Source organism: Amphiprion ocellaris, chromosome 12, assembly GCF_022539595.1.
Source record: "Amphiprion ocellaris isolate individual 3 ecotype Okinawa chromosome 12, ASM2253959v1, whole genome shotgun sequence".
Taxonomy (NCBI): domain Eukaryota; kingdom Metazoa; phylum Chordata; class Actinopteri; family Pomacentridae; genus Amphiprion; species Amphiprion ocellaris.
In genome coordinates this window covers 31,248,100-31,273,776 of record NC_072777.1, presented here as the reverse complement: position 1 = coordinate 31,273,776, position 25,677 = coordinate 31,248,100, and the positions used below count along the sequence as shown (strand labels likewise).

Below are 25,677 nucleotides of genomic sequence, written 5' to 3'. Positions count from 1 at the left end.
TCCCCTGTCCCTCCGTCCTTGCCCTCACTTTCTTTGCTTTTCGTGGCTCAGTAGAAGCCCTGAGCCCGTGGGGCGCACATCCATTTTGAACCTGGAGGCTGCCAAGCATACTGTTGGTAAATGAGCAAGCTACCGTAACCTGTGGCTGTCCACCTTCCATTTATCCCCGTCTTCGTCTCTGCCTTCTATCCCATGTTGCTTTAACGCTCTCTACTTTTTTTCCACCATCGGCACATCCCTCCGTTGCTTGTACCGGTAAAGCTGTGAAAGTTTGTTGCTTCAAAGGGCAACAGAACTCTTTGTTATACAACCACCCACCCGGCTCTTTCTATGCCAGCCTCATTGTAGATGCTTTAATTCAAAGCACCATTTTTTTCCCATCTTGCCTCAAGTCAAATATTTTATATCATTTTTTTCCTACACGAGCTCAGTTCAAATTTACCCCCTGAACCCCAACTACTAAGGGCCCATTTTTAACTGCAATTTAAAGTCCTGCACCTCTAAGAAGCAGCACAACAATAGCTAGAAATAGAGAGAACTCTTGTTTTAGTCCAGTACGACAGAATTTCAATGCATAAACCCAAAAAAGTTGAATGTCAACATTTGAAAACACTTGGAATCAATATGCACAACATTTTTCCAAGTGTCCACAGATGTTGCCAACAATGGAAATAAAGATGGCTCCACATTCTGTAGATATTTTATTACTTATGTTTTATTTTTTACAACTTCTACAAACGTTTTACTCTACTCTGCACATCAACTCTACACACATTTCACCATGCTGAATGTATCTTCCAGGAACCTGCTGACAACTTGCTCCTCTGTGTACTGTTTTTGCATCATGCTGCATTTATTTTATTGATCCAGTATGTTTTATTTTCCTCTCAGTCTCTGATTTGTTCTCTCTGCTATGTGTAAACACAGCCTGCAGTTCAGCCGGATATACACAGAATTTTTGGTCGCATTAGTATTGGTCAAAGCCGTGGCTTCTCAGTTGCACTGAGGACTGCAGAATTTGTATTGTTATGATTTATTTGTTGGGAAGTTTTAGACATGTAGAATAAAGTTCTAAGTTTAATATCACAATTTTAAACTTAAATGTGGATAGTCTTTCTGACCGAACTGCATGACAAATACAATTTATTAGAAAGGACACTCAGAACGTTGAAAATCTCATGATTCTTTATAGTTTCTGGCTCTGATAAATGGTGTAATTTTGGCAATTTATCAAAGATAGCATGAATTCTCTTGTGGGGTTTAGAGGGTTAAGTGATAATTAAGTGCTTTAACATGCAAACATGGCAGATACAGAATGTTCCATGTGCAAAGTGCCTGAAGCAGACAGCACACAACTCACAGACCACTGATGAGTTTCCTGCAAAGTGCCATGTAAAAAACACCATCTGTACTTGCTACTTGGAATGCGTTTAGTCTTAAAAGGAAGGCAGCATGTTGTGAACATTGCGTGAACAGTAGCTTCACAGCAGAGACAACCAGGCGTAGAAAACATGGACGAGGGCCACTGCAGGTTAAGCATGTTCATTAATTTCTGTAGTTTCTCTCCCGCTGGCCCTGCTTGCTTCCTGGACGTGCTGTGGATTCTAATAGGCTTTGGATCCACGCTCACTGTTTTGAGACACAGAAAAGCCTGAAGAGAGAAAGAGAGAGAGAGAGAGAGAGACATAGGGAAATATGAGGGACAAAGACAGAGTGAGAGTGATAAATAAAGAGATGAATAGATGAAGAACATATGTCATAGGAAATAAATGGGAGAAATTAAACAGGAGGAATAATGGCTGGACTGCTAGGCTGAAAAAAAGGGCTTTAATTAGCTTACTGTGCAGTATTTGCAATTATAAATCCAAGTCAGTATTAATAAAATGTTATTGGCATCAGATTTTATTTACATCTGCATAATGAGTAAGTCTCTGCACACAGCCACAAATGCTGACTGAGGTCTTTGCAGTAATGGCTGCACACATATATCGTCACACAGCGCAAGCAGCCTGTCACCCGTACAGGCCGTTTACTTTACCTTTAATGAGTCGTCTCTATAGGTTAACTGATGACGGTTAACTAGCTTAGAGCTGCACTAACTGTGCAGGGCCAGAGGGCACTAAAGAGGACCCCATCAGCGAGCTACTTCCCGAAGCCCCACTGTTCCTCCAGGCCCCCATGTGGAGCTCCATCTCTCTAAAGAGACTTCAAAGGTAGCATTTCCAGAGCCGATGTAGGCGTTAACCTTTGACTCAGTGGCTCTCTCTGTGCAAACAGGGACAGTCTAATTGATGTTATGCACATAGCAAAAAAGGAATAACTTGTCCTTGTGGGATACTGCAGCAGAACAGAGTGCTTTAATTTCCACATATTATCTGGAGACAGGCAGCAACTGTGTATCCACTGTAGCAAAGTACCAAAAACATTTTATTTAAATATTTAACTGTGCTGGATGTTCCTCCAAAAAAATTGGATTCAGTTGTTTTATTGCTCATCTGCACTTGGGTTACATATGTCTTTCCATTGAAAGACAAAATAACCTTTTTTGTTTTCAATGATATATTAGCATCATTTCATCTTGAGTACCAAACCTGAATTTATTGAAAGATAACCTCTTGAGACGTAGCCTCTCATTTTCAATAGAGTCCTCAAAATGCATGCAAACACACAATTATATTAGAAAAGCTCTCAGAGAGTTGTTCATTCCCTCATTTGATATTGTCAGAAATACAACTTGGTTTTTTTTTGTTTTTTTTTAAAGGAATGCAGAATTTGTTTATTAGTTATTGATGATCAGAAATCATGGCAATGTAGAATGTGGCCATTTAATATAGATGTACCCACAAAAAAGAAAATGACCTTGGGCTGAGAACAGACGTGAGTTATGCATGTGTACGTTATGTACGGTTACTGAATCGCATGACCTAAATATGTAGCAGGCGGTCGGAATTGATGGGACTCTGAAACACCCCCACAATTTAATCAGTTGTTCCTTGTATCATTTCCGACGAATAAATCCTGATAGGTCGATTTGTAGTAGGATCACAATCATGTGATCGTCAGCAGGCAGCTAATGTAGGGTTCACTTGTCGTCATAGTTACAGTTATGCCGTTCTGCTATCTCACAATGATAGAGAAATTTTTAACAAATCTGTGGATCCAGACTATAAGCCGCATCACTGCTAAAATCTAATGAAGTGGTCCTTGTGTCATTTCTGACCTTCCCTGAAAATTTCATCCAAATCTGTTAGTCTGTTTTTGAGTAATGTTGATAACAGACAATACAATACAATACAATACAATACAATACAATACAACACAATAACTTTATTAATCCCGGAAGGGAAATTCAATTGTCTGGGGTTTCATCAGACAGACAAGCAGACAAACATACACTGATCGTCACATAACTCTGCTGCATTCCTTGGCGGAGTAATAGCAAATGCTTCAAAGACACAAAAACAGACAACTCTCCAACCCTCTACCCCAGACCTCAGCTGTTGCAAAGAAGCAATCAGCTACAAAATTACAATAATTACATCCACATGAAAAACAACTGAGGTAGTTTTAGTTTTGATTATTTTTAGTACACGCAAAAGCATAACCAGGTTGCTTCAAGATGGGGAAATAAAGATTGAAGATGACCTGAAGCTGCAGAAAGAGGTCATAGATCTCAGAAACAGAGGAAGATTATCCAGTCAGATGGTGCTTTGTACTGGAATAACCTGCATCCGACCTCTTTGAAAATTCAAGGGACACGAAAGTGAAAAAATGTCCAGGGGACCAGAAATAGTTTCAAATAGGAAGGACAGTATAAATTAATGAATCTGAAAATGAACGGGATCCAGTGAAACTGCAATTTTAGGATGTAACCAAGATTAAGATATTGGTGAGTTTTATTTGGTCACATCAGACTAATCTACACAGAGAATTAAATACATCAGAAGTGATTTTGTAGATATTGTCAGAATAATCAGTAAATATGTACTTCACCTAGGATATTATTGTTTGTCTTACTTGGAATGTGAAGCCATCAATTGGGCAATAAAATGAACACAGACAGACCATTTTTTTCCTAAATTAAGTTGTTTTTGGGGCTTAAAGGAGAGTTCAGATTAAATGTTATTTAAACAAATCAATTTCCAAAAGGGTGACTCATCTACAAAAATAATATTTCGCTCACAGAGATGGTGCAGTACTTTATCTTACTTGTGCACATTTGTTGTTACGAAACCAGTTTTAATCCAATTTCAAACTGGACTGTGAAGAATTTTGGATTTGTAATGTATTAAAGTCATAAGCAGAAATAACAGTATCATCAGCATAAAGGTGAACACAAGAACTTAATGATAATTGAGATAAGTTGTTAATAAAACTATAAAAAGGAAGAAATCCAAAGGTAAAATAGTCAGACTGTAAACCCTGAAAGACATCACATTGATGTCAGTTATGAAGATAACTAAAATATAAACGGCACATTTCGACTGTTGCAGCTGGTAAGATTTGCATAGACAAAACATTTGTGAAAAATCAGGATATGAATACAAAATAATCCTGGGGGAAGGTTCCCTGAGGTTGGTATAGTTCTATAGATAACAAAGATTGGTCAGTAGCAATTTTCCACCAACCTCATAGTTTTGAGATGGTAAGATATCGTCGCTGGAGATTGACTCAACCCCAAGTCGCCTCTTGTTTGTTCAGATAATGCTGAGTAGACACACAGTTCACTCTGGTTAATTTTCCACCTCATGTCCTGGCTCTCTGTCAGAGAGATGGCGAGTGAGATAATCCAGACTGATAAGAGATGAGGTGACTGGAGGGAGGACCTCCTGTGCTGCTGCATTTCTTGTATATCTATTGCTGACAAACATTACAGGCTTTTTACGGGACATTAGCTTTGCAAAAAGACACGAAGCAGAGCTGGTCGATGAATTGATGAATGCATGAATGGAGATGGATGAGTTGATGGCTGCATATTATACGTGTGTCCTTTTATAGTTGGACACAGGTGTCTTTCCTACAGTTGGCTGGTTTAATAGAGGCAGAGCTAAGTTTAGATCACCGGGAATTTCTGTTAAATCGCATTGTTTGGTTTTGATTCTACACACAGGCTTCTGTAATTTGAGAACAAGGAAGGAGTGTTCAGTGTTGTCAGGCATAGTGCTTTATGGTGTCAATATTTCAGCACTACTGTTTTGAATTGCTGTCCCACTTTGCCTCTGGATTACAATTGTGTGATGTTGGAGCTGTTAGATGGAACAGGGAACTGTGACATGGCTTCCTCCTCTGCTGTATTTTTTATGAATCAACAATTGGGCCACAGCTTTTGTTTAGATCCACAGCGATGTAGTTGAAATGCTGCTACAGAGAGCTCTGCTTCACTGTTTGGTTTGCTCATCATGCCGATATGTAAGGCTGACTTCATGAGGGCGCTGTGTTGTGTCTCTTTGCCAGTTGACTATCATCACGCAGCTGAGTCCAAGGTGTTATGGCAGAGCAGCAGCGGAACATTGTGTATGTGTGAAGTGTTTTGCATCTAATCTCTTTCCTGCCTTGCCAGCAGTGATTCCAGCGGTACGATTCAGCGGATGACATTATCTGCAGGGCTGTAGTCAACCAAAGAAAATGTTTGTTGACTAAAAGTGTACCTACTCTTTAACCAATCAGTTGTTTGGAGGTGAAAAAAAATGTGCACATAGAGGACTCAACCCGCTAGCCCTATTGGCCTAAATTAATGGTAAATAAACACTTAAAGCTAGTATTTGCAACATATTAAATCATTTGTACTTGGTTGTTGTGTAATGAAAAGAACAGCTGATTTTTGTGAATAGAACTACATTAACTAGTGGTCCCTGCACTAGAACTATTGAGGAATGTATTGCAGAGAAGTTAGCTCACTGTTTTTAGCAGATATGGCATGTTGGTTGTCGTAATATGCAAATTGATGTTTGAAAGATGCTTCCTGGTTTGAAAAGTGGAGGCAGTTGGAAGTACCTTATACTTGCATTCTTTCTAATGGCCAGCCGAGGGCGACTCCCCTGGTTGCAAAAAGAAGTCAAATTCTGTAGAAGTTCATGAGAACATGAGTCTACCTCTCACCTGATTAGTTTCCTCAGTAAACGTTATCCTAATGGTCTCAATCAAAAGTGTCAAATGCCCTTCAATACAGCATCATTTTATAAATTTAGGTCCCAGTTAGAGTGAAATAGACAATATAGAAGGGGATGCTTTAGGGTTGAGTGACCTTGAAATTGGAAGGTCACTACTGTATTGTCTTGTATAGTGTCCTCAAGTTTTAAGTTGGATCCAACCATTGCTTTTTCCATCTGGTTTAGACGACGACTAAATGCCAGACATGAAGTTTCAAAATGGTCTTCACAAATCAGTGGGTGGCGCCACAATGATTGTTCGAACAAAAAACAGCCACGTCAACAACTTCTTCGGTATGGTGTCAATTAGTCCCGAGCCAACTCAGAGTAAACATTAATGGTGCATGAGGTAGATCTTTCAGTCTCTGTTAGGTTGGGTCATTTTAAAGTTCTGTAAACATGGGGGTGTTCGCAGGTAGCCAAAAATAATGGTTTAATCCTGAGAGGGTATCGATGTAGCACTTTTCTCCCTATGAAACTAATACTGGCAATTATCCGACCACTGAGAATTGGATGAGAACATATCGACCAACCATTCGACCGGTCCACCTGGACAGAACAGCCCTAAATATTTATCACGACAAACAGTCAGCGTACTCTTTGGTGCCTGGTATGTTGCACCAGACGTGTCTCTGCTTTTATGAAGAAATTCTCCCAAAAACTGCTTTGAATGTTTGTGTGGGAGCCACTCATTTAGCCAACTCATCCGTCAACACGGAGTTGTTCCACTTTTGCCCTCATTTGACACTTTTTTCAGAGCTGAATGTCATTAGGGCTGCATCTGTCGGTGCTGAATGACTCCCATGTGACGTCCAAAATTGAGGCTAATGCGTGTCCTTCAGCACATGTGGCTGTTTAGACACACTTTAGCCACAGGTGACAGGTTTGATAATGGAAAAGGGCCCTTAAATGTTTCCTGTCACCTTGAATCCGAGTGACTTCCACGGGCATAAAATGTCTTTTTTGTCCAAAACAGTCTTTGAAGCCTTGGAATTAACACTGCTGCTGCTGCTTTTTTCTTGTTCACAGGATACAGACCTGCTGGATATAGCGTACATAAAAGATGCCAGAAATGGAAAGTGCACCAAAACACCAAAGGTAAGCTGACATTTCACAGATTTGGAGCAATGTTCTGAAAGGAATGAGGGGTACTTTTTTCTGTGATAATGTGCTTGTTAGTGTTTATTTTTGCACATGAATGAAAGCCATGTGTGGGTTTGAGCCTGACCTTGAATCCATTTAGCAAAGAATTCCATTAGGGATTGGACTGGAATTGGTTCAAGTGGTTGTAATGACTGATATTTAAATCCAAGTTTATTCATACAGCACATTTTAAAATGAACAAAGTTGATCAAAGTGCAACAAAAAAATGTGCAAAGACAGAAAGCAGGACTGAAATGTGTAAAATCAGCTTGTAAAACAACATATCAAAATATAAAATGCTAAAATCTCGTGACAGAGCTGGATAACAATTAACAAGATTGATTTCGAAAATACATTTTACTCACTGTAGGCTCATTTGTCACTGCAATATAAAGTCCTGCACTTTTCTGGAAACAGCAAAACCAAAATTTCTTGTTTTCTTTGTGTCTTTGTTCTTCTGTTACACTTTATTTGCTTCCATACTTATTACTATTACTATCTGTTTTGTGTAAACACAGCCTGCAGTTCAGCCTAATTCAGTTGAATAGTCCTTGAATTTTTGTCTTGTGACTGTTGGAGTCACTCATGGCTTTTTCGGGTCCACAGAGAATGAAAAATGTTATGTTTCTGACAGAATTTGGTTAAAAGAAAGGATTAAATTTTTGCAGATCTTTCAAAACGTGAGTGATGTGGTGTACTGAAGCGACAGTAGTTTCCTGTGTAATGTTGAGTGATTGATTGACTGATGCGTGTATCCGTGTGTGTTGCTGATGAAATGCCGTCACAATCACAAACAACTTAGTTTTTCGACAGTGATTCGAAGACAAAAACGAGGAAGCGAAGATAGAATGACACTGACAAGACTGACAAACATGATTAGCATGCAGACCCTGCAGTAACAGTACATGGATGGTTTCCCAGGAAAGTGCGCCAGTCCAGGGTATCCAAATTGCGATTTCACAGCTAATTTAAATGCGGTTGATTGTGAGCAAAGAGAGAAGAATGTGTACACATATTTTTTTTTAGAGTTTTGGCACATTCTGGTGCTGCTTAAAAGCCAAATTCAGTTCTTGCATTTAATTTTGCACTTACTGAGTGACTATTTGGACAATAACCCGCATTGTCTTGCTACCCTTTTATGCTTGCACGGTAAGTCAGATTGAAATAGCTTTTTGGATGGAGTCAGTCTTGCGATGCAATAGAAGCGACAGTGCAGCAGGAGAAGCGAGTGGGGGTCGTGCACCGCTGCCCTGTCTGGGGAGTGAGTAATGACGGAATGAGTACAATAACACAGAGAGGATTCATGCATTTCTAAACAGCTTACAGAGTGATGCTACCCAGGGAGGAGACACGACCACGTGACAGGTAAGATGGTCGAAGCATTGGAAATCCATTACTGGGAGATGGAGCGGTGATGCACCCTGGGCATTGTAATGGGAGCACCAGTGAGACGCAGTGTCTGAGGAGCTGATGAGATGAGGAGAGGAAGGAAGGAAAGGAAAGAGGGAGGGGGAGATGATGAAGAGGCTGTGGCCATAAGAGGAAGGCAAGTAGAAAAGGAAAGGCAAGGAGAGTTTTTTTTTTTTTTTATGTAGGAGACAGGTCAAAGAAAGATGGGAGTCGAGAGAAGCACCGATTATAGCAGTCAGCAGCTGCTCTAAGTGGACAGCACTTTCCATGGCACGAGGCACTTCTCCCTCACACTTTTTAGGGATCTTGTCAGAAATGATTAAGGTTTTACGAGGATGACTGCACTTACCAAAGCACAAAGTAGTTACTGGACATAACTCTGTCTTGTAGTGGCAAACACCCTTGACCGCAAGATCATACAGTAACCCATACAACAAGCATGTCTAACTGACAGTAGTTTATAATAAATCAGATAAAATCCACAAGTAGTTTGCCAGGTAATAAAAAGGACAGTAGTTTTAAATAGTAACAAAAAACAGCTCTAGTCAAACCACTGAGTGTAAAATAAATTATAATAAAAACTGATTGATAAAATAGATTGATGTAATGAAGCTTGCTAATCAATGCAAATGAGTCACAGTGCATGAAACAGGATAAAGTCATAGCATCCTCTTATGTATTGACTTGTTTATTATCTTGATGGCAGGTAGGATGAATGAATTCTTGTGCCGCTTCAGTTTACACTTTAGCATCCTGAACTTTCTTCCTGATGGCAGCACTTCAGATTCAATATTCATGATGTGTGCTGTATAATTCAGAATCTCCTGCGTCTCCCTGAACTGAAAAATGCACCAAAACTGGAAGATTTTTTCCAGTCAAAAAGCTTGTTGAAAGAGATGGTACTGGATATGCGGAATTGTTTAGACAAGTAAAACTACATATGTTGGCGATGTCGACTGTTGCCAGCATATGTAGGCTATGAGACTATGCCTGTGGGTAACAAGGTATCAACTGGTAATGAAAACACATAAATAAATCACTGAGTTCAGTTACATGAACAAACCCCAAGTTAGCACCTCCCAGACTCAAAGACAGCCTTAATAATGGAGCTCCTTTGCCCTCCATCGGTACCCTTGTAGTTTCCATGCAGGTCTCCTGAGGCATGATAGTCTGTTGCACCATAGGTGTCTCAATGCCTCCATCCAGACCCACAGATCTCTCCTGGTGCAGACTGTAGTTGGTAGAAACCTGTATTTTCCCTTGTGAGACCGAGTTTGTGGCCTAAAACGCACCTTTAGTCTTATTTATGTATATGTATGTGTGTAAATATGTTTAACTCTTTGTGTTTAATGGTGTAAATTATTACCATGAACCTTGATGAATACCTAATGTGTTCAATAGCTTATTAAAACTCTTCAATAATTCTTAATATCAAGTGCAATGGCACATTTTATATTGCTAGACCTCGACTTCTATCACCCAGCCCTATAAGAGACAAAAGTCATTCATGTTAAGTTGAGACTAAGTGCCAAAAATACAACATAAAGACATTCACAGCAAAAGAACATAGATTTGAATGGTTAACAATTCTGTCTACCTATGAAAATCACTGAAACTGATCAATATTAGGGTTGTGTCAATGCTGTCTGTCCAGGGTTACATTAGAAGGTTAAAATAAGAGGAAGCAAATAATAAGAAAAATTCCTTTTTTCTTTCAACATCTCAATTTTACACTCTACACTCTGCAAGTCATAGCACTCAGGAAACTCCTATTTTTACTCTGCTGTTCTTCTCTCTGTTGGTTGTGTATTTATATCCTCTCTACTCTTTAAAGCTGCTCCTTCTGCTCTCACTCAAGGTCTCCCCGGGCGGCATTCATTCATTCATTCATGCAAATTGCAGGAAACCAACACACTCACCAAGGCGAGATGAGTTGTTGGACTCCTGATGACATGTCGGTAAAAAGCTTCAGGAGTGCTGTCATTGTGCTGCTCAAGAGTCCTGCGTCTCAGCTCAATATTGTCAGCCTCAGATACAATCACTCTCAGCAGACTGGCTTGAAATGGGCTCCAGATGGCAAAGGCTGCTTTCCCCTCGCCTCTTTTGAGCTCTTGTTTCTACTCAAGCTCAAGTTACTTTGCATTGTCTTTGAACGACATCGGAATTTCTGCCCGAACGTCATTAAGATTTGGAGCACGATGCTGTGTTCATTGGCTTGTTGCAGTGTGTGGGCAGCTTGTCTGACCTCTGATGAACCTCTGCCACCCTGCCCACGGGCTCCAGCTACTCAGTTATGATTCATACGTTCCCTGAGTGAGGACACAACATAAATATATTTCATAGAGAGGAGCTCTCACTATCATTTGAACATTGTGTCCATTTGCAGCTGCACAGACACAAATCCCACACGGAATAACAAAGCATGGCAGAAACGGCACCCTTCGTTTGGCTATGCTCGGGCTGCTGGAGCTAATTAGCATGTGTCCACCCCGTCATCATTCAGGCTGATTAGATTGGCCGCTTGTCAGTATGACAAGAGGCAACCTTTGCATGATGGGTGGCTCTAGAAATAAATCACACACCCTTAGGTCTGGTGAGCAAAGCAAAGCGCTAATGATCATCTACACTCACAAATAGCTGGCTGATTTGCCAGGTGCCGTGCAGAGAGTTGAGGCCATGAAGTCTAACAGAAGCAGTTACTGTTGCTTCCACATTCACTTATTTTTCCATGATTTAGTTTTTTATTGTGCTATTTAAACTTTGGTGGCAAGGAAGTAAGTATTTGTTTCATTTGGGAAGTTCCTACTGCAAATAAACTGTATAAAAAATGGACTAGTCTTCAAATCTGAAAAATGAAGCCAATTTGGAAGCACCTTGAACCTGCATTCTTTTTAATGGCCAGCAGGGGTCTTCTGGTTGCAAATATTGTATAGAAATCTATGAGAAAATAGCTCAACTTCTCAATAGATTTGTTCCCTCAGTAAACATGTTTCTTAATCTTTCAGGGTCTCAATTAATAGTTTCAGATGTCCTTCAATACAACAGAAAATAAACTGAGTTGTTGTTTTACATGGTTTTGTGTTTATTGTGGTGTATTCAAACTGTGGTGACAAGGAAGTAGGTGTCTATTTCATTTTGAAAGAGGCTCCTACACATAGAGGTACGTAGCCTCCAAATCTAAAATATCAAGCCAATTCGGAAGTGACTTGAACCTGCGTTCTTTCTAATGGTCAGCAGGGGGCAGTTCTCTGGTTGCAAATATTGTATAGATGTCTGTGAGAAATGACCCAACTTCTAACTTGATTTTTCACCTCAGTAAACAATTTCCTTATTAGTTTATGGTCTCAGTTGCTAGTATAAAGTGTCTTTCAGTACAGTATAATGTACATTTTGTCAACTATGGTCCCATGTACAGCAAACTTGATGATAAAGCAGGGTTTCTTTTTGCAGCTTTCTGATTGACAAGTTGCTACAATATCAAGTTTTCACATTGAGTTTCTAAAGACCAAGATGGCCAAAATGCCAAAAACTGAGTCATCAAAACAGAACCGAAAAAGGCATAACAGCCTTCCTGGCTCCTTTGTAATCTTATCAACGCAGGTTTATTTGGTTTAAATGACCTGAACTGTGGTGCAATGGCATGTGGGCACTTTAATTGTGCGGTGTCCCTGTTCACAACAGGTTTTTTGGCCACAACAACACAATCATTCCTCCCTACCTGCCTTGCTTGTTAGATTGGGCAGCCTGTGACTGCTTCCTCCTCCCCACAATGCAGTACAAGTTGAAGAGCTGCAGTTTTTGCACAGATTAGGAGATTCAGAGATGGTTGGTGCTTGACATGTTTGCATAATGGGAGCATTGCAAATAAAAATGCAGGAGCACTGGGAGCAGAGTATAACTGCACCCTGAGTTTACTTTGATGGAGATGGTGGCCAAATTTCTATCAGGTAAAAGCTCGACAGTGGAGAATAGCATGATGCCAAACATTTATGTGGTGGAACAAAGACAGACCAAAAGAAAGCAAAGGATTTCTTACCTGCAAAATCATTGCTTTTCTTATAATTTGTGGCAGTAAGAATATTCTATACATTTGGAATACAAATGGAAACTGTAGAAAAGGTGAACCAGAAGATTCTGCATAGACATCAACTTGTGTTCTTTAAATAAGTCTGTTTTATTGCTTTACATGTATTAAAGCCTCTGGTCACTTTTGCAGGCCCCACTGTTCCAAATCATCCATTCATATTGTCTCTTTATTAAATCAGCACATTAGCTTGTTCCCGCACAGCATGTTCCCTCTCCTCAACACCAACCAAGCAGCTAATCACATCTGCAAGCTTTTATTTACACTTTACTACACAACTGACTTCTAAATAACCAACTTCAGGTAACTTCCACTCTCCATTCTGCCTCCTTCTACAATGTGAGGGGCATATTGTAAGGCTACCTCTGTCCTTCTGCTTCCTCTGACTGTTCTGCATTGAGGACAGAAATGTAATGAGCATCTCACCATGCTGCTTACAGCAGGTGTCTGAATGACTAAATTACATGTTTTCTCTCCCTCTTTGACAGCCAAACAAATATCCGTCTGTGAAATGTCCTGCCTGTAGTTCAGGCTGTAATATACATTCTGCAAATGGAAAAACCTAAATGATTTAGTGTCCTGTGCTGCAGACTTCATTCTCAGGTCTTTCCATTTTGTATAACAAAGTAAGACATCAAGCACAGCCACTGTTACACTGTGGGAGGGCAGAATGTGCAGACTGAATGTGGTCTGATAATTCAATATTCTTATCTTATCCCAGCTCGACTCCGACACGTACTGGTGATTGTCTTGCTGTGTGTGATGAAGGAGGCGTGAGGATAGCATAGTTTACCCATCCATGCTCCATGCATGATCATACTGATGTAATACACTGATAAAAAACAATCTACTTTTAAAAAAATGTTCATTTTTAAATTAAATTATTGTGTAGCTCCAGCAAGACAAGTCTTTGTAAAATTATTTATTTATTTGCAAGTAAACTTAAACCGAATTTTTTAATTTCTTTAATCGTTTTATTGAGTGTATGATCTATTGTGTGATCTTTAAATCACGTCGTAAACAGTAAGTGGTTCATATCTGACAGATAGGAGCGTCTTGGTTTACTTGAGCAAATATTCTTCTCCTGCTGCCCGTTGGAGCTGCATTTTAGGCTCAATACTCATTTTGTTGTATTTGCTGCCCTTGAACTCCATTTATAAAAAACATTTCTTTTCATAGTCTTATTGACGATATTAAAAATCTGTCTGCCCAATAAAATAAAAAGTAAAGACTCACTGCAGCCCTTGCTGGGTTGCTTAAGAGACCTTCTAACCTGTATGGATTTAAAATTTCGCACTCTTGATGAAAATAAGACTGAGATCATTATGTTTGGTCCACAGGACCTTTTTGAAGACCGGTATAGGGCACTTTTGGGGTGATCTTTGACAGCTCCTTCAGTTTAGTTTGACAGATCACCTCTGTTGTCAAAAGAAACTTTATTCAATTAAGACTTTAAGCCAAGGTAAATTTCCATCTTGCCCCCAGAGACTGTGGAAAAGTTATTGATGCCGTTGCTGTGTTGACTGTTATGGGTGAAGAGCAGTCGTCTCTTGGGTATCTACAACCCATCTTCTAACTGGAAAAATACAGTCTTCAGTTTGACAGTTGTCCCACACTGTGTAGAAGCAACAACAACAAAAAAAGTCAAGCTAGTATATGTGTGTATTAATAGGAGAAATGAAGCAGGCATTTAAATGTAATGCATAATTTGCTTGTCCTACCTGCTAAACACTTTCATATGCAGAAACTGGTGACATCATTCAGTTGCTCTTGATAGAAGCTAATAGTAACCGTAGCTAATGATACATTTTCAGTAATTTGAACACCACTGCTTAGAGGTACTGGCTGTATTTAGACGTATATTGAACTGTTTGATGGACAGAAAAGCATGAAACAAAGTGGGAACATTTAGAAGCCAAAGCAAGGTGCTGTAGTATTGTGTATTTATCCAAGAGATTCCTGTAATTCTGTTGTGATTGTTGCTGAAAGTAAAATTCCAAGTGGGGAAAACAATGGGGAGATACTGGAAATACGGAAAATATGGGCATATGTGGAGGGGAATAAAATGCACGATTTCTGGTGTTTTGAATGCAGCCTATTCAAACCTAGATATGTAACTTTGGAAATAATTTTGAGACCACATGTTGTTTTGTTTACTATTTCTACACATCAGATCTTCAACATTGATATTTTTTTGGTTTTTACATCCGCTGTTCAACAGTTACAGCATCCTGAAAAAAAGTCTTAAAACACAGAATAACTTAAGTTTAGAAATGTGATGTATTGAAAGTGTAAAAATGTGAAACTTCACACTAGGTGACCGAAAACATTTCAGTGCTTTGTGCATTAACTGTGTACGTAAGCTCAAAAGATAATTTAAACTAACTTGTCACTCACCAGTGCCTTAAAGAAGAGATTTGAAATGATTAGAAGACAGTATTTTCCACATAGAACCACAAAGGAAGAGGAAGAAAAAGGTCAACACTTATTTCCGAAGCTGTATTCATGCAAAGTTACAAACTAAATGTTATTGTCTTTCATTTGCAAATGCTCAGTTCTGTTTTTTTCAGTGTGCTGACTGAGTGAGTGGAGCAGATGGCTGTATAGACTCACTTGGCTGCACACAGGCAGAGGAGCTGAACCGAAATAGAATTTTTTTGGTTGTAGTATTGGTAAATTTCACACATACACACCATGTCTGCTTGTGGAGGCTTTTGCAAAAGGGGTAATCACAATCAACAGAGAGGGGAACAAATTGATGTCTGGAGTCTTGTGAAGGGAGATAGTTTACAAAGGTGGAGCGTCTACACTGATTCCCTGTTATCAGCAGAGAAACACATGGAAATCTCTGTTAACTCCCAACTGGAAAACAGCATAATGGAGGCTGAAGGATGCAGTTAAAATACCAAATGAATGAAGTGAGTAATTTTGAATGATGGACAGTTTCTGTGCTTTAAATCAGCAGCAACGCTTAATTCTTCTAATGCATTTAATTTCTCTGCATTTGCTTGTTGTGTGGATGGTGAATGAAACTATAATGAATCCTCTCAAATCTGCAGCACAACCGAAGCTGCGATGTTCATTTCCTCCGGAGCTATTTGTTCCTTCTGACTTTTATTGTGAGGTGAGAGGAAGCGTCCGGCAGCTCTGTTACAGTCTAAGCTTACAGTAGAAAGGGCTGCTGCTAAATACAGAGCAGCTTGTGTGTCCCCAGCAGTGTAACAGGATCTGGGAGAGGCCAGCAGGCCATTATCACCACCGCTCTGTCTGGCCAACAAAGTCGGCTAAAGCTCCATCTCCCACAGCAGTAAGTGCTAAACAGCTCCTTTGAGTACACAACGAGCTACTGCAGGGTTTAGATCTGTCTTTTCTAATATACTTATTCAGGGCACATTCAAAGCAGCTGCGTTATCTCAGTGTTTAAAACATGATTACAATATATAGACAGTAACCGTGAAACAGGGCCCACAGTGTCTCTGCCTTGGAGTTTATTTTTGGCACTGTGGAGCTGTACCTTACCAAATTACTTTTCTTTATTTGTTCTTTTATTTATTTTTTTAAACTAAAGCAGACGCAGTTTCTGAGTCGCTTTGGATGCCACTTTGCTATTACTGTGACACTATCTGGAAAGCAAAGCTCAGTTAAAACCGGAGTGAATATGCAACATAACAAAAATATTAACTTCTTCTTTTCATACTAATGTACCAGAGAGGAATGGTTTTTTGAGTCTCCTGTGTAGGTACACAAAGGCTCTTGCTGTGGCAGTGTTTATTCCATCATCTCTGCTGTCTGGTGCGTATTGATGAAGGACGGGGTCACAGTGTGAGCTCCAGCTGCAACAATCGCTGCCCTTCAGATCTATTGATGTGAAGCGTGGGCAAGGCCTGTGTGTGACCCTGGACACGCTACACTGTATATAGCTGAGAAGGTGTGGAAGTATTAGATAACATGAGTCCTGTCTGCTGTACTGTACAGTGGAACGTCAATACAAGCGTCTGCAGCTGGAACCAAGTGAGTGACAGCACTGTTTTGCATTACAGTGGAGGTAATATACAGTTAGGTCCCCATATATGTGGGCAGTGACATGATTGATGTTAATCGAAACGCACTGAAGTTGCAGTTGTATAATGAATATGGGCTTAAAGTGCTGACTCATAGCCTAATTTGACTCACATGTGATTAACATAGGTTGACTGGTAGTATTTCTACACGATTAAAGGTCTCATATTGTTTCCCTTTTTAACAAATCAATGAAAATCCCACGTTTTCAGAACGTTTCTTTAAATTTTCAGCTCAAAGATGGTGCATTTTACCATGAGGTTTCAAAGCTGTTTTAGTGTCAGCAGTCTTACATGCAGTTGAATTGCTGCTGGTCCCGCCCTCTTCAGGAAGAACACTCTCTCTGTGTCTGTCTAGCTTTTTCACCACATTGTACCTTTCATTTCTTTTGTATTGTGGTCATATACAGAGTCAAAATTAGGAAACTTGTCACTGTTCAAATATTTCCAGACGTAACTGTGAGCACAGATATGAATTTAAAATCTCTCCTAATAACAGGCTAGATATATCTTCGGATGTCTCTGTTGGTTTTGGCATATTGTACATCGTGATGCATTTATAGCAGGTCCAGTTGAACCACGTTTTAGCTGAGTCACCAATTGATTTATTTGTGTGTGCCAGTAGAAAGATAATATTAGTGCTATGTAGGGGTGTTATTTATGGTATTTAATGATGTGTACATGAGCCTGTGCTGCAGACGTAACGCAGTAATATGCATGTAGACCATCATCTCACCCACATCGCAGAGAGCACAAACTGTAATTCAAACCCTGCACTCAACTGCTGCACAGCTACTCGGTCACCTGCAGTCTAATGGAAATAACAGGTGATACTCGCTCCCACTCTAGATTAACGTCCCGGCGGCGTGTTCAAATAGCGGACTTGAGATCATTGTAGTTTTCAAGTGTTTTTGAGTGATTAAATCCTTAAGAATGACAGTTGCACGACTGGGCGCTGATAGTTTGAGAGATGAGAAGCTGAATGTGAAAGGAAACTTCAGGAGGACAATCAATGCTAATGAGTCTCTGCGAAGGCCTTTCTTAGAAATGCTGCTATAGTGGCCAGAGTGTGTCTGCATTCATCTGCATGCGTTTCCTCTGAAGGACAAAGTGAGAAAGGCTGAAGGCAAACTGTATCTCTGAGGCTCGTAGTGCAGAGATGAAACTAATTATATGGTTTGGGGATTAAACTAGAGCTGAAAGGATTAGTTAATTAATTAGTAAGTAGGTTAGCGAGTAAGTAAGAATAGTAAGCTTATTCGTCAGTTACAGAGAAGAGGCAACATTCTCCACTCAAAATGTTTCCTTTTCTTTGTACCATGTGGTGGTAAAGTCAATATCTATTGGTGCTTTTTAGGTCAAGATAAGTCATTCAATGACAGCACTTTGGCCTTAAGGAATGTTTGCTGGGCATTTAGTTGTGATAGTTAATGCATGGGTTTCTGCTTCTTAAAACTTCTTAAAGTTTCTTAAATGTTAATATTTTTTCCTTCTCCGTGATGATAAACTGAACATCTTTCAGTTGTGAAAAAAACAAGACATTTGTCATCTTTATCACCATTTTCAAACATTTTTCTAGACCAGACATCTGATTGTTTATGTGACAAATTCATTGGTTTTCAGTTGCCTTTTGCATTTGTTTACGCTTGGTTAAGTTTAGGTATCAAAACTGCTTGGTTAGGTTTCATAAAAGATCATGATTTCAGGTATAATGCACCCATGGGAACACTAAACACAAAGAATAGCCCCTTAAAAACTTAGGTGCCTTACAAAAGTACAGCTTTTTTGTGAAAATACTGCATTTTGCTATGTGGACAAATGTAACTGTTACACATTTTTGTGGGACTGGACAAGAATCCAACATAATCAAACTTTTTAATTGAATCAAGAACCACCTTCTCAGATACATTTTGTTTTGCTTTGTCCAAACAAAAATCCAAATCCGTGAGTTTGGATACACATTCTGGTGATACTCGAACACGTCATCAGTGAAGAAGCTGGGGTCATATGGTGTTTCGAGACTTTAATCTTCATACACCGTCGCTCGTGCGACCCAGCCAGGGGTGATCAGTCCCTGGCTTTTGTCCAAGTGGCATGTTGCTCCACAGATCCCCCCTACAGATCCACTGCCACCGTGACTGTGGAGAATAATAAGAATGTAACATTAGCAAACTTTTTAAGTGAATCAACAACTACCTTCTCAGAGTCTAAGGATAAATTTTGTCTTGTTTTGTCTGAACAAAAATCCAAATCCCAAACATATCCAGTTTGCTGTTACAGAGAACTAGTTAGCAAACAAAGATTGACACTACAGAAGCTGACACCAGTGGATCTTTGGCATTTTTACTTACAGCAGTTATGCTAATGAGTAATTAAAAATGCCAAATTGTTAGATTTATTCTCATTTGACTCATTGTTTTTATCTCAACTTGACAGTTTTCAATTTATTGTTGCTACATACAGATTTTAGCCTGAAAATACTGTTTAGAGCCATAGTCAGTATTCAGTTGGTAGCTATTTTTGTCCTTTTCAGAGCTTAACCTCTTCCACCCTGGAGGTATATGATATGAAAACACAACCAGCACTTTCAGAGGGGAGGCCACCTGGTACTACTTTGACTAAAATGAATGTGGTATTCACAGTGTTGCATTTCTGCTGCATCAGATTTGGTTATGTTGCAGTTGAGATATTTTAGATCTCACTCTAGCCTGGTGGCGGGGATAAGGAGATTTCAAAAATCTCTCAAGTGTCTCTGATCCACAGAGCCCAGGGTTGATCATGCTGGTGTTGCAGTTTTACAGCAGTGGAAATTTTAAAATACACCCTAAAGGTAAAGGGGTAAAAACAGATGATGTCAAACATGCCTTAAGATGTCCCTGCTTAAACAGAGTTGGGTAAAATAGACCCATACAACACAGTTAATTGAATGAAAAAGGGGAGAGATTTGTATATGGTAAATGTGAATGAATGGAGTGAAGTGCCGCTCGTCCTTCCCTCCCAGCGGACTCTGCTCGGAGACGCTTTAGTTCACGGAGGCATGAAACTGTCTGTCAGTTGACAGGTCTGCAGAGAGAACTCCCACACAGTCCCGTTTTAGACACAAATCACACATGCACATACATACCAGCATGCAATCATACTCACGACACTTTGTGTTATGGCGGCCACTGAAATAAACATGCCATCGCACTACCCAAGCATGCATCACCCCCCCCAGTGTTCGACTCTCCCCATCTATCTCTTCATAGGCAGTCTGGCAGTCTCAATCAGACAGTAAGTTCAGCCGGTGCCAATATGCGAAGCAGAGATTGGAAACCATTGCCCTGACTATCAGTTTCATCAGAGGGATTGGCCACAGGGCAATTGGCAGCTTGCAGTAAGAGGTGATTAAAGTAAACGGGCATATGGAGTCATTGATTTTCATAAAAGAAACTGCAGCACCATTTGTCATCAGCCAAAGACAAGCAATTGATCAGCGTCATGCATCGATGTAACCTCCGGGTGAGCAGCAGCAGTGGCAATGAGGAAAAGGGGGTAATGTAAGAAAAAAAAGATGAAGCAAAGAAAAGGTTAGCGTGATGGATCCTGATGGGTTCGGCTTTGATTCTCCAGTCATTTACGAAGGTAATTCCCGCACACAGATGAATTCCCTTGATGTCAAACAGGCCGTCTCACTGTGGAGAAATCGAGGGGTAAGCCAATAGACTCTCATCAGACCACCTCAGAAGCTAACATGAGTCTAAGCTACTGGATGAGGATGAAAAGGCGAAAAATGACTGAACGGATGAAATAGAGACTGTGATGATGAACAGAGTGGTCTGTGTCAGCACAGAGGGAGAGTTACCCGAGTTGATCCAGAGATTGCTATCGTGGTGAAAAGGCCTGAAGGAGCACAATGGTGCACCTGTGCAGGTAAAGTTTCCTCCTTTTCCAGAACCTTCCCTGGAATGTCACAAACATTCGGGGAAGAGAATCCTCTTTGTGCGTGTTTTTCCTTTGTAATTCTTATTCGCTTTATAGTGAATAAAGGAGAAGGAACATGAGTTTGTATGTCTGCTTTTTGGATCATCCATAACAAGCAAGAACAATCTTTCACAGTAAGCTTCACAAAGAAGCTGTAATTTGTAATAATCTAAGGCATTCATACTGGTTTTTTTTTTTAAATCAGCTGTTTCTGTTATTGCGTTAAGTCAAGTTAGTGCAACATAACACCACTGTTTGTTTGAAATGTTTTTACATATCAGCTGAACAACGGGAGAAAGGGAAGGAAAAACAGTAAAATAAACAAATTACAAGACATTAAATGACAAACCATTGCAAAAACTGCCCAAATTATGTTTCTTCATTCATATAAAAGTTGCAGTGATGGAGCAATGGAGCATCAAGCTGCTTAACTAAAGAAGCTCCTACAAAATAAAAAGTCTTGAAAACTATCACTGGACTGTTGTGATGACCCTTTTCTTCAGTCGTCGTTCTGGCGTGGGTCCAACCAGTGGAACTTGGCACACACACGTCTCCGAGTCACTTGATGCCCTCTGTGAAATCAGATGTGACATTTTGTTAACCCAGCAAAGGTCATCCCACTGGAGCTGGAGCTGATCAAATAAGAACCAGTCAAGACAGGAGCTCTTAGATGAGAGAGCAGGGTCGCTGCCAGCGGTGAAGTCAGCATTTTAGCTGGTGAAGAAAAATTGGCGTTAGCACAGACACACATTCAACTGTCATTTTTGTTCCTTGCAGGCGGGGGAAAGGTCAGTCCACACTTACAGAATAGACAGAGAGGTGTACACCCACACAGTCCTACCACTTGAGCTTGAGTACTCCTTCGACATCGTACATCATTCTCCACACATGTTCGTGTAAGAAAAAATGTCAGGTTTTTACCCTGTTAATATATCCATATGCTGATTTTAATGCAGGAAGACTTGCAGTTTTAGAATAATCACCGCTTACAGTCTCAATTACACAGATTCAGACTAATGGGTTTTTGTATGTGACAAATTTGGAAAGTCCCGAATTCAGCCCATAAAAATTGGAAGCAGGGCTGATCAGATGATTTTTAACTGCTTGTTGTCGATGAGAATATATGCCTGATCCTTTGTTTGTGTCTGCTGCCGTGCATGTGTTGTAAACTTGAGTAATTTATCTCATATGTGTAGCAATATCCATCATTTATTGACAATTGATCATATAGATTTAGCACTTTCTTTATTGGACATGCTGACAGAGCTATTGACATATGATACAGGACGCAAAAAGAGCAGTTAAATATGCCACTGTGATATGAAAATAACACCCAAAATGATCTCAGTGTGATTTCATAGTTGTGCACAGGCCGGATGTCATGGTGCCCCTTTTAGTATTTGATGCCCTACAATCCTTAAATTGTGATCAGGTCCAATTAAGACAATTTTTTAACTTATCGGTATCAGCAAGAACCTAAGCTTGATCCTATGCTCATGTCCGCTGTCACGTGTTTTATATTTGAGTAATTTAATGTAGTTTCAATCCCAGCTTGATTTAGTACATGTGTACAAGTTGGAAGTCATGAAGCTTGACAGAAGACTTTGTCACGATGTCCCTTTACTAGCTAGACCTGCACAATGCTCTCTGCTTGCCAACATGAAGATTTGCCCACCTCCTTTTGTCACTAAACTATTAACAAGTAAGAAGTTACACCAGGTAATACAGCTAATCTACAATACCTGACGTGTTTACTATTGATGAAAATTTAATCAATAAATACTAAATATGAAATGACTCGCATCGAATTCGAGGTGAGAAGTGAGGAGTAGTTTTAGTGTTTGACCAGAGTTGCTGGTGTGTTTGAGCTGCAGTAAATGGTGAGATGACTGTGAAAAAGGAGGCAGGGTCTTCATAGATCTGCATATGCTCGAAAATGCAAAGTTGTACTGTTACATCTCAGCCATTTTAATACAGGAAGGAATTATTTTCATGGAAAAAAAACAACTTCTAAACCCAACAAATGCTACAAAAAGTGCTATTTTTCTAATTTATATTAATGCAATTGACTTGGCAATGTTTAGGCTAATATGGTCAGTTTGCATTTATCCTATATACACTGAATGACAGAAGCTGAATCTTTCAACTGTTTATTCATTACTGCTAGCTCATTATGTTAAGTGCCTCCTCTCTCAGCTGAATTTGACACCACACATTTTAGCTTCTTTTTTTCTTGTCTTTTTTTGGTTTCTCTGTACCTTTCTAACTCATTGATTTTTTTTGGTGTTATAACTGAGTGGGGTTGAAAAATTGTGTGAAATGTACAGGCAACGTATTGGAGCCAGTGATTTGAAGTAGAAATATTTAGATTCTTGTTGATCCACTGTTGCACCAGCTGCAGTTTGAACTACTTTATATCCAGTTTTATATACAGGAACATCAGTTGAATGTGACGGCTCCAAACGTGATTAATGAGAGAGGAAGGAAGAAAACACAAACTTTTGATTCACACATCTGTTTACAGTTTTCTCTAATCTTTGATTTTTGCTGAGATATTGAATAATTGGAACATTTTTTGAAACGTGAGAAGTTTAGCGAGAAACGTCACTAAGTTTAGAGAGAAAATTCACCTTTTGGTCTTGCTTTTAACAACTCAGAAATATCCGAAAGCCTGACACTGCTTTTTGTAAGAAGCCAAAAATCAAACGTGGGTAACCTCTGGTTTAATCTTTAACTGCATGTTGTATTTTCAAAGCTTGTTTATTTTATTCATTGTCTAAAATCTGCATTTTAAAAATAACTGAAACTGTGTAGTTAAACAATAAGCACAAAAATGCCTCTATAAATATAGTGAAGTGGAATTATAAAGCAGCATGAAAAAGGAAATATTCAAATAAAATATAAGCATTTGCACTTGACTTACTAGTTGCTGTAAGACTAAATTTACTAAACAGCATTTCAGGCTCATTTTTGGTTCTATTTTGGTTGTCATTTTCAACTTACACAGAATGTGCATATAGTTTTTTTTTTTAACCATATATATATATATATATATATATATATATATATATATATATATATATATATATATATATATATATATATATATATATATATATATATATAATACCTCCTTAGGTACAAAATCCCCAGTTTTTGATTGGCTGATGTAAGCTATAGCAGCTATGTATCTTTACAGTGATTCATTTCGTCTGCCACAGACAGGTGACTTACAATAAGTCTACAGTCTGTTACTCTTGGCAGTCCTGATATTGACTGGTCTCAATTTAGCTCTTTTTCCATGCAGTTCAATCAGCATGTGACTGTCAAGATATTGAACCAGCTGCTCTTTTCCAGCCATCAGCTAGGGATCCCAATCATTGCTTAGTAAGGCAGCGTTCGACTCCACCGGGGGCGCCGACCCTAACGCTGCACCTTATTTTGCTTAATTCACAGTCAAGTGATTGATAAATGAGTCTCTGAGGATTGGCTCGTTGGTTTTTAGCAGCACTAAATGAGAGCGTAATCGGGGCTTGATTTTATATAGTGATGAGTGTCTCGGATAGTCAATCAATGTAATTATCTCAGACAATTATCCCTGAGTTTTAATGCCTGATGAAATTAAACCAACCAAACAACAGAATTAACTTTCAGCAGAAACACGCAGCACTGTCTATACACAGTGATGTACGCTAGCCACCCTGCAGGTGAGTATGAAAGATGAAAGGGTTATAGCCGGTCTAATAGGTACGTTACCATGGAAACCATAGGAAGGAGACAGAGCTAACAAGGGCAGGAAAGGTTCTCTGACACCAAGGTAGCGTTCCTTTTTGACAGGAGAGTATAGAAGTGGTCACATTAACCACTAATTAGCTCTCCTTTCATCTGCAAACCTTAGCACCTTTTCCACCTTTCTTTTCTTCTTTTCTGTCGGTTATTTCTAACTGAAAACCATAACTCTCAGGCAATCTGGGGAATTTGTTTAACTGCAGTAATTGGAGCTACATTTGCTGCAACTTGTTCACTGTTCCACACTTGTGATTCTTAAAGTGATTGAGTGACACGAGTTTTTAAAAAGTTATCATTAATTGTAATACTTTCCCAAAAACAGACTTTTGCAGCATCTGTTCTTAATTAAACCCAGCAAAGTGACACAATTTGCCTTCAAACATTTATGTATTTGCAGTAAGAGAGTTTTGAGTTCCCCTGGCACAGCTTCAGAACCATTTTCATGCTAGTTTCTTACTTCTTGCAGAATTTCCTCCAAACAAATCTGTAAAAGTTGATGATTTTGGAAGCAAAAACATCTGAAATGACTCATAGCTTTAATTGAAACCTATAATCTTCGCTTTGCTAATGATCATGAATGCTAATGAAGCAGAGCTAATGCGACAGCCCTCACCATCATGGATCATTTCGGATATCTCATTTTGAAAACCAGACTCTGCTGGTGAATAGTTAAATAAACATTCAGATATGCCTGCAGGCAGAAGCGAGTTTCTCCCTCTTTCCTTTCTAATTTGTCCGGATTTAATTGGAGCGATCAATATCTCCTCCAAGTTTTCCACCATACTGTTATCATCCATTCATTCATAACAGATATGTGGTGAGCAGATCGTGGAGGATGGATGAGGAGAGCAAGGGGCTCTTGGGAGTTCTGTTAATTGCCGTTTCAGTCACAGCAGTCAGCTCCTAACACCATTAATCACATAGGTGAGACTGGCATACATGGGTGAGCTTTGTGTGATCACTTCTGTGGCTGCATATGTGTGTATTTGTGGGGAATTTTAAGCACCTCTCCGATGCAGATGCATAAAAAGACAGCTGACCTTTCTTACCTCCTTCCGAGCACATAAGCAAGCCAAAGACT

At 39.5% G+C, this 25,677-nt stretch overlaps 1 protein-coding gene and 1 long non-coding RNA gene across 5 annotated transcripts in view; one reads left to right on the top strand and one right to left on the bottom strand.

Annotated features, from left to right (window-relative positions):
- The window catches only part of LOC111569671 (1-phosphatidylinositol 4,5-bisphosphate phosphodiesterase beta-1), a 177,750-nt gene that overhangs the window by 47,601 nt on the left and 104,472 nt on the right, over nt 1–25,677 (top strand). For all 4 annotated transcript variants that reach the window (XR_008603516.1, XM_055015912.1, XM_055015911.1 and 1 more), the window contains exon 3: nt 7,179–7,247. Coding sequence is in view for 3 of the 4 variants with exons in the window: in XM_055015912.1 (XP_054871887.1) it covers nt 7,179–7,247 (69 nt within the window). In the remaining variant the exon portion in view is untranslated. The remainder of the gene's footprint in view (nt 1–7,178; nt 7,248–25,677) is intronic.
- On the bottom strand, nt 733–10,901 carry LOC129350189 (uncharacterized). Its single transcript, XR_008603517.1, has 3 exons — nt 10,622–10,901; nt 8,617–8,759; nt 733–1,651 (listed from the first exon to the last, which is right to left on the bottom strand). It is a non-coding gene; the product is annotated as an uncharacterized LOC129350189 (long non-coding RNA).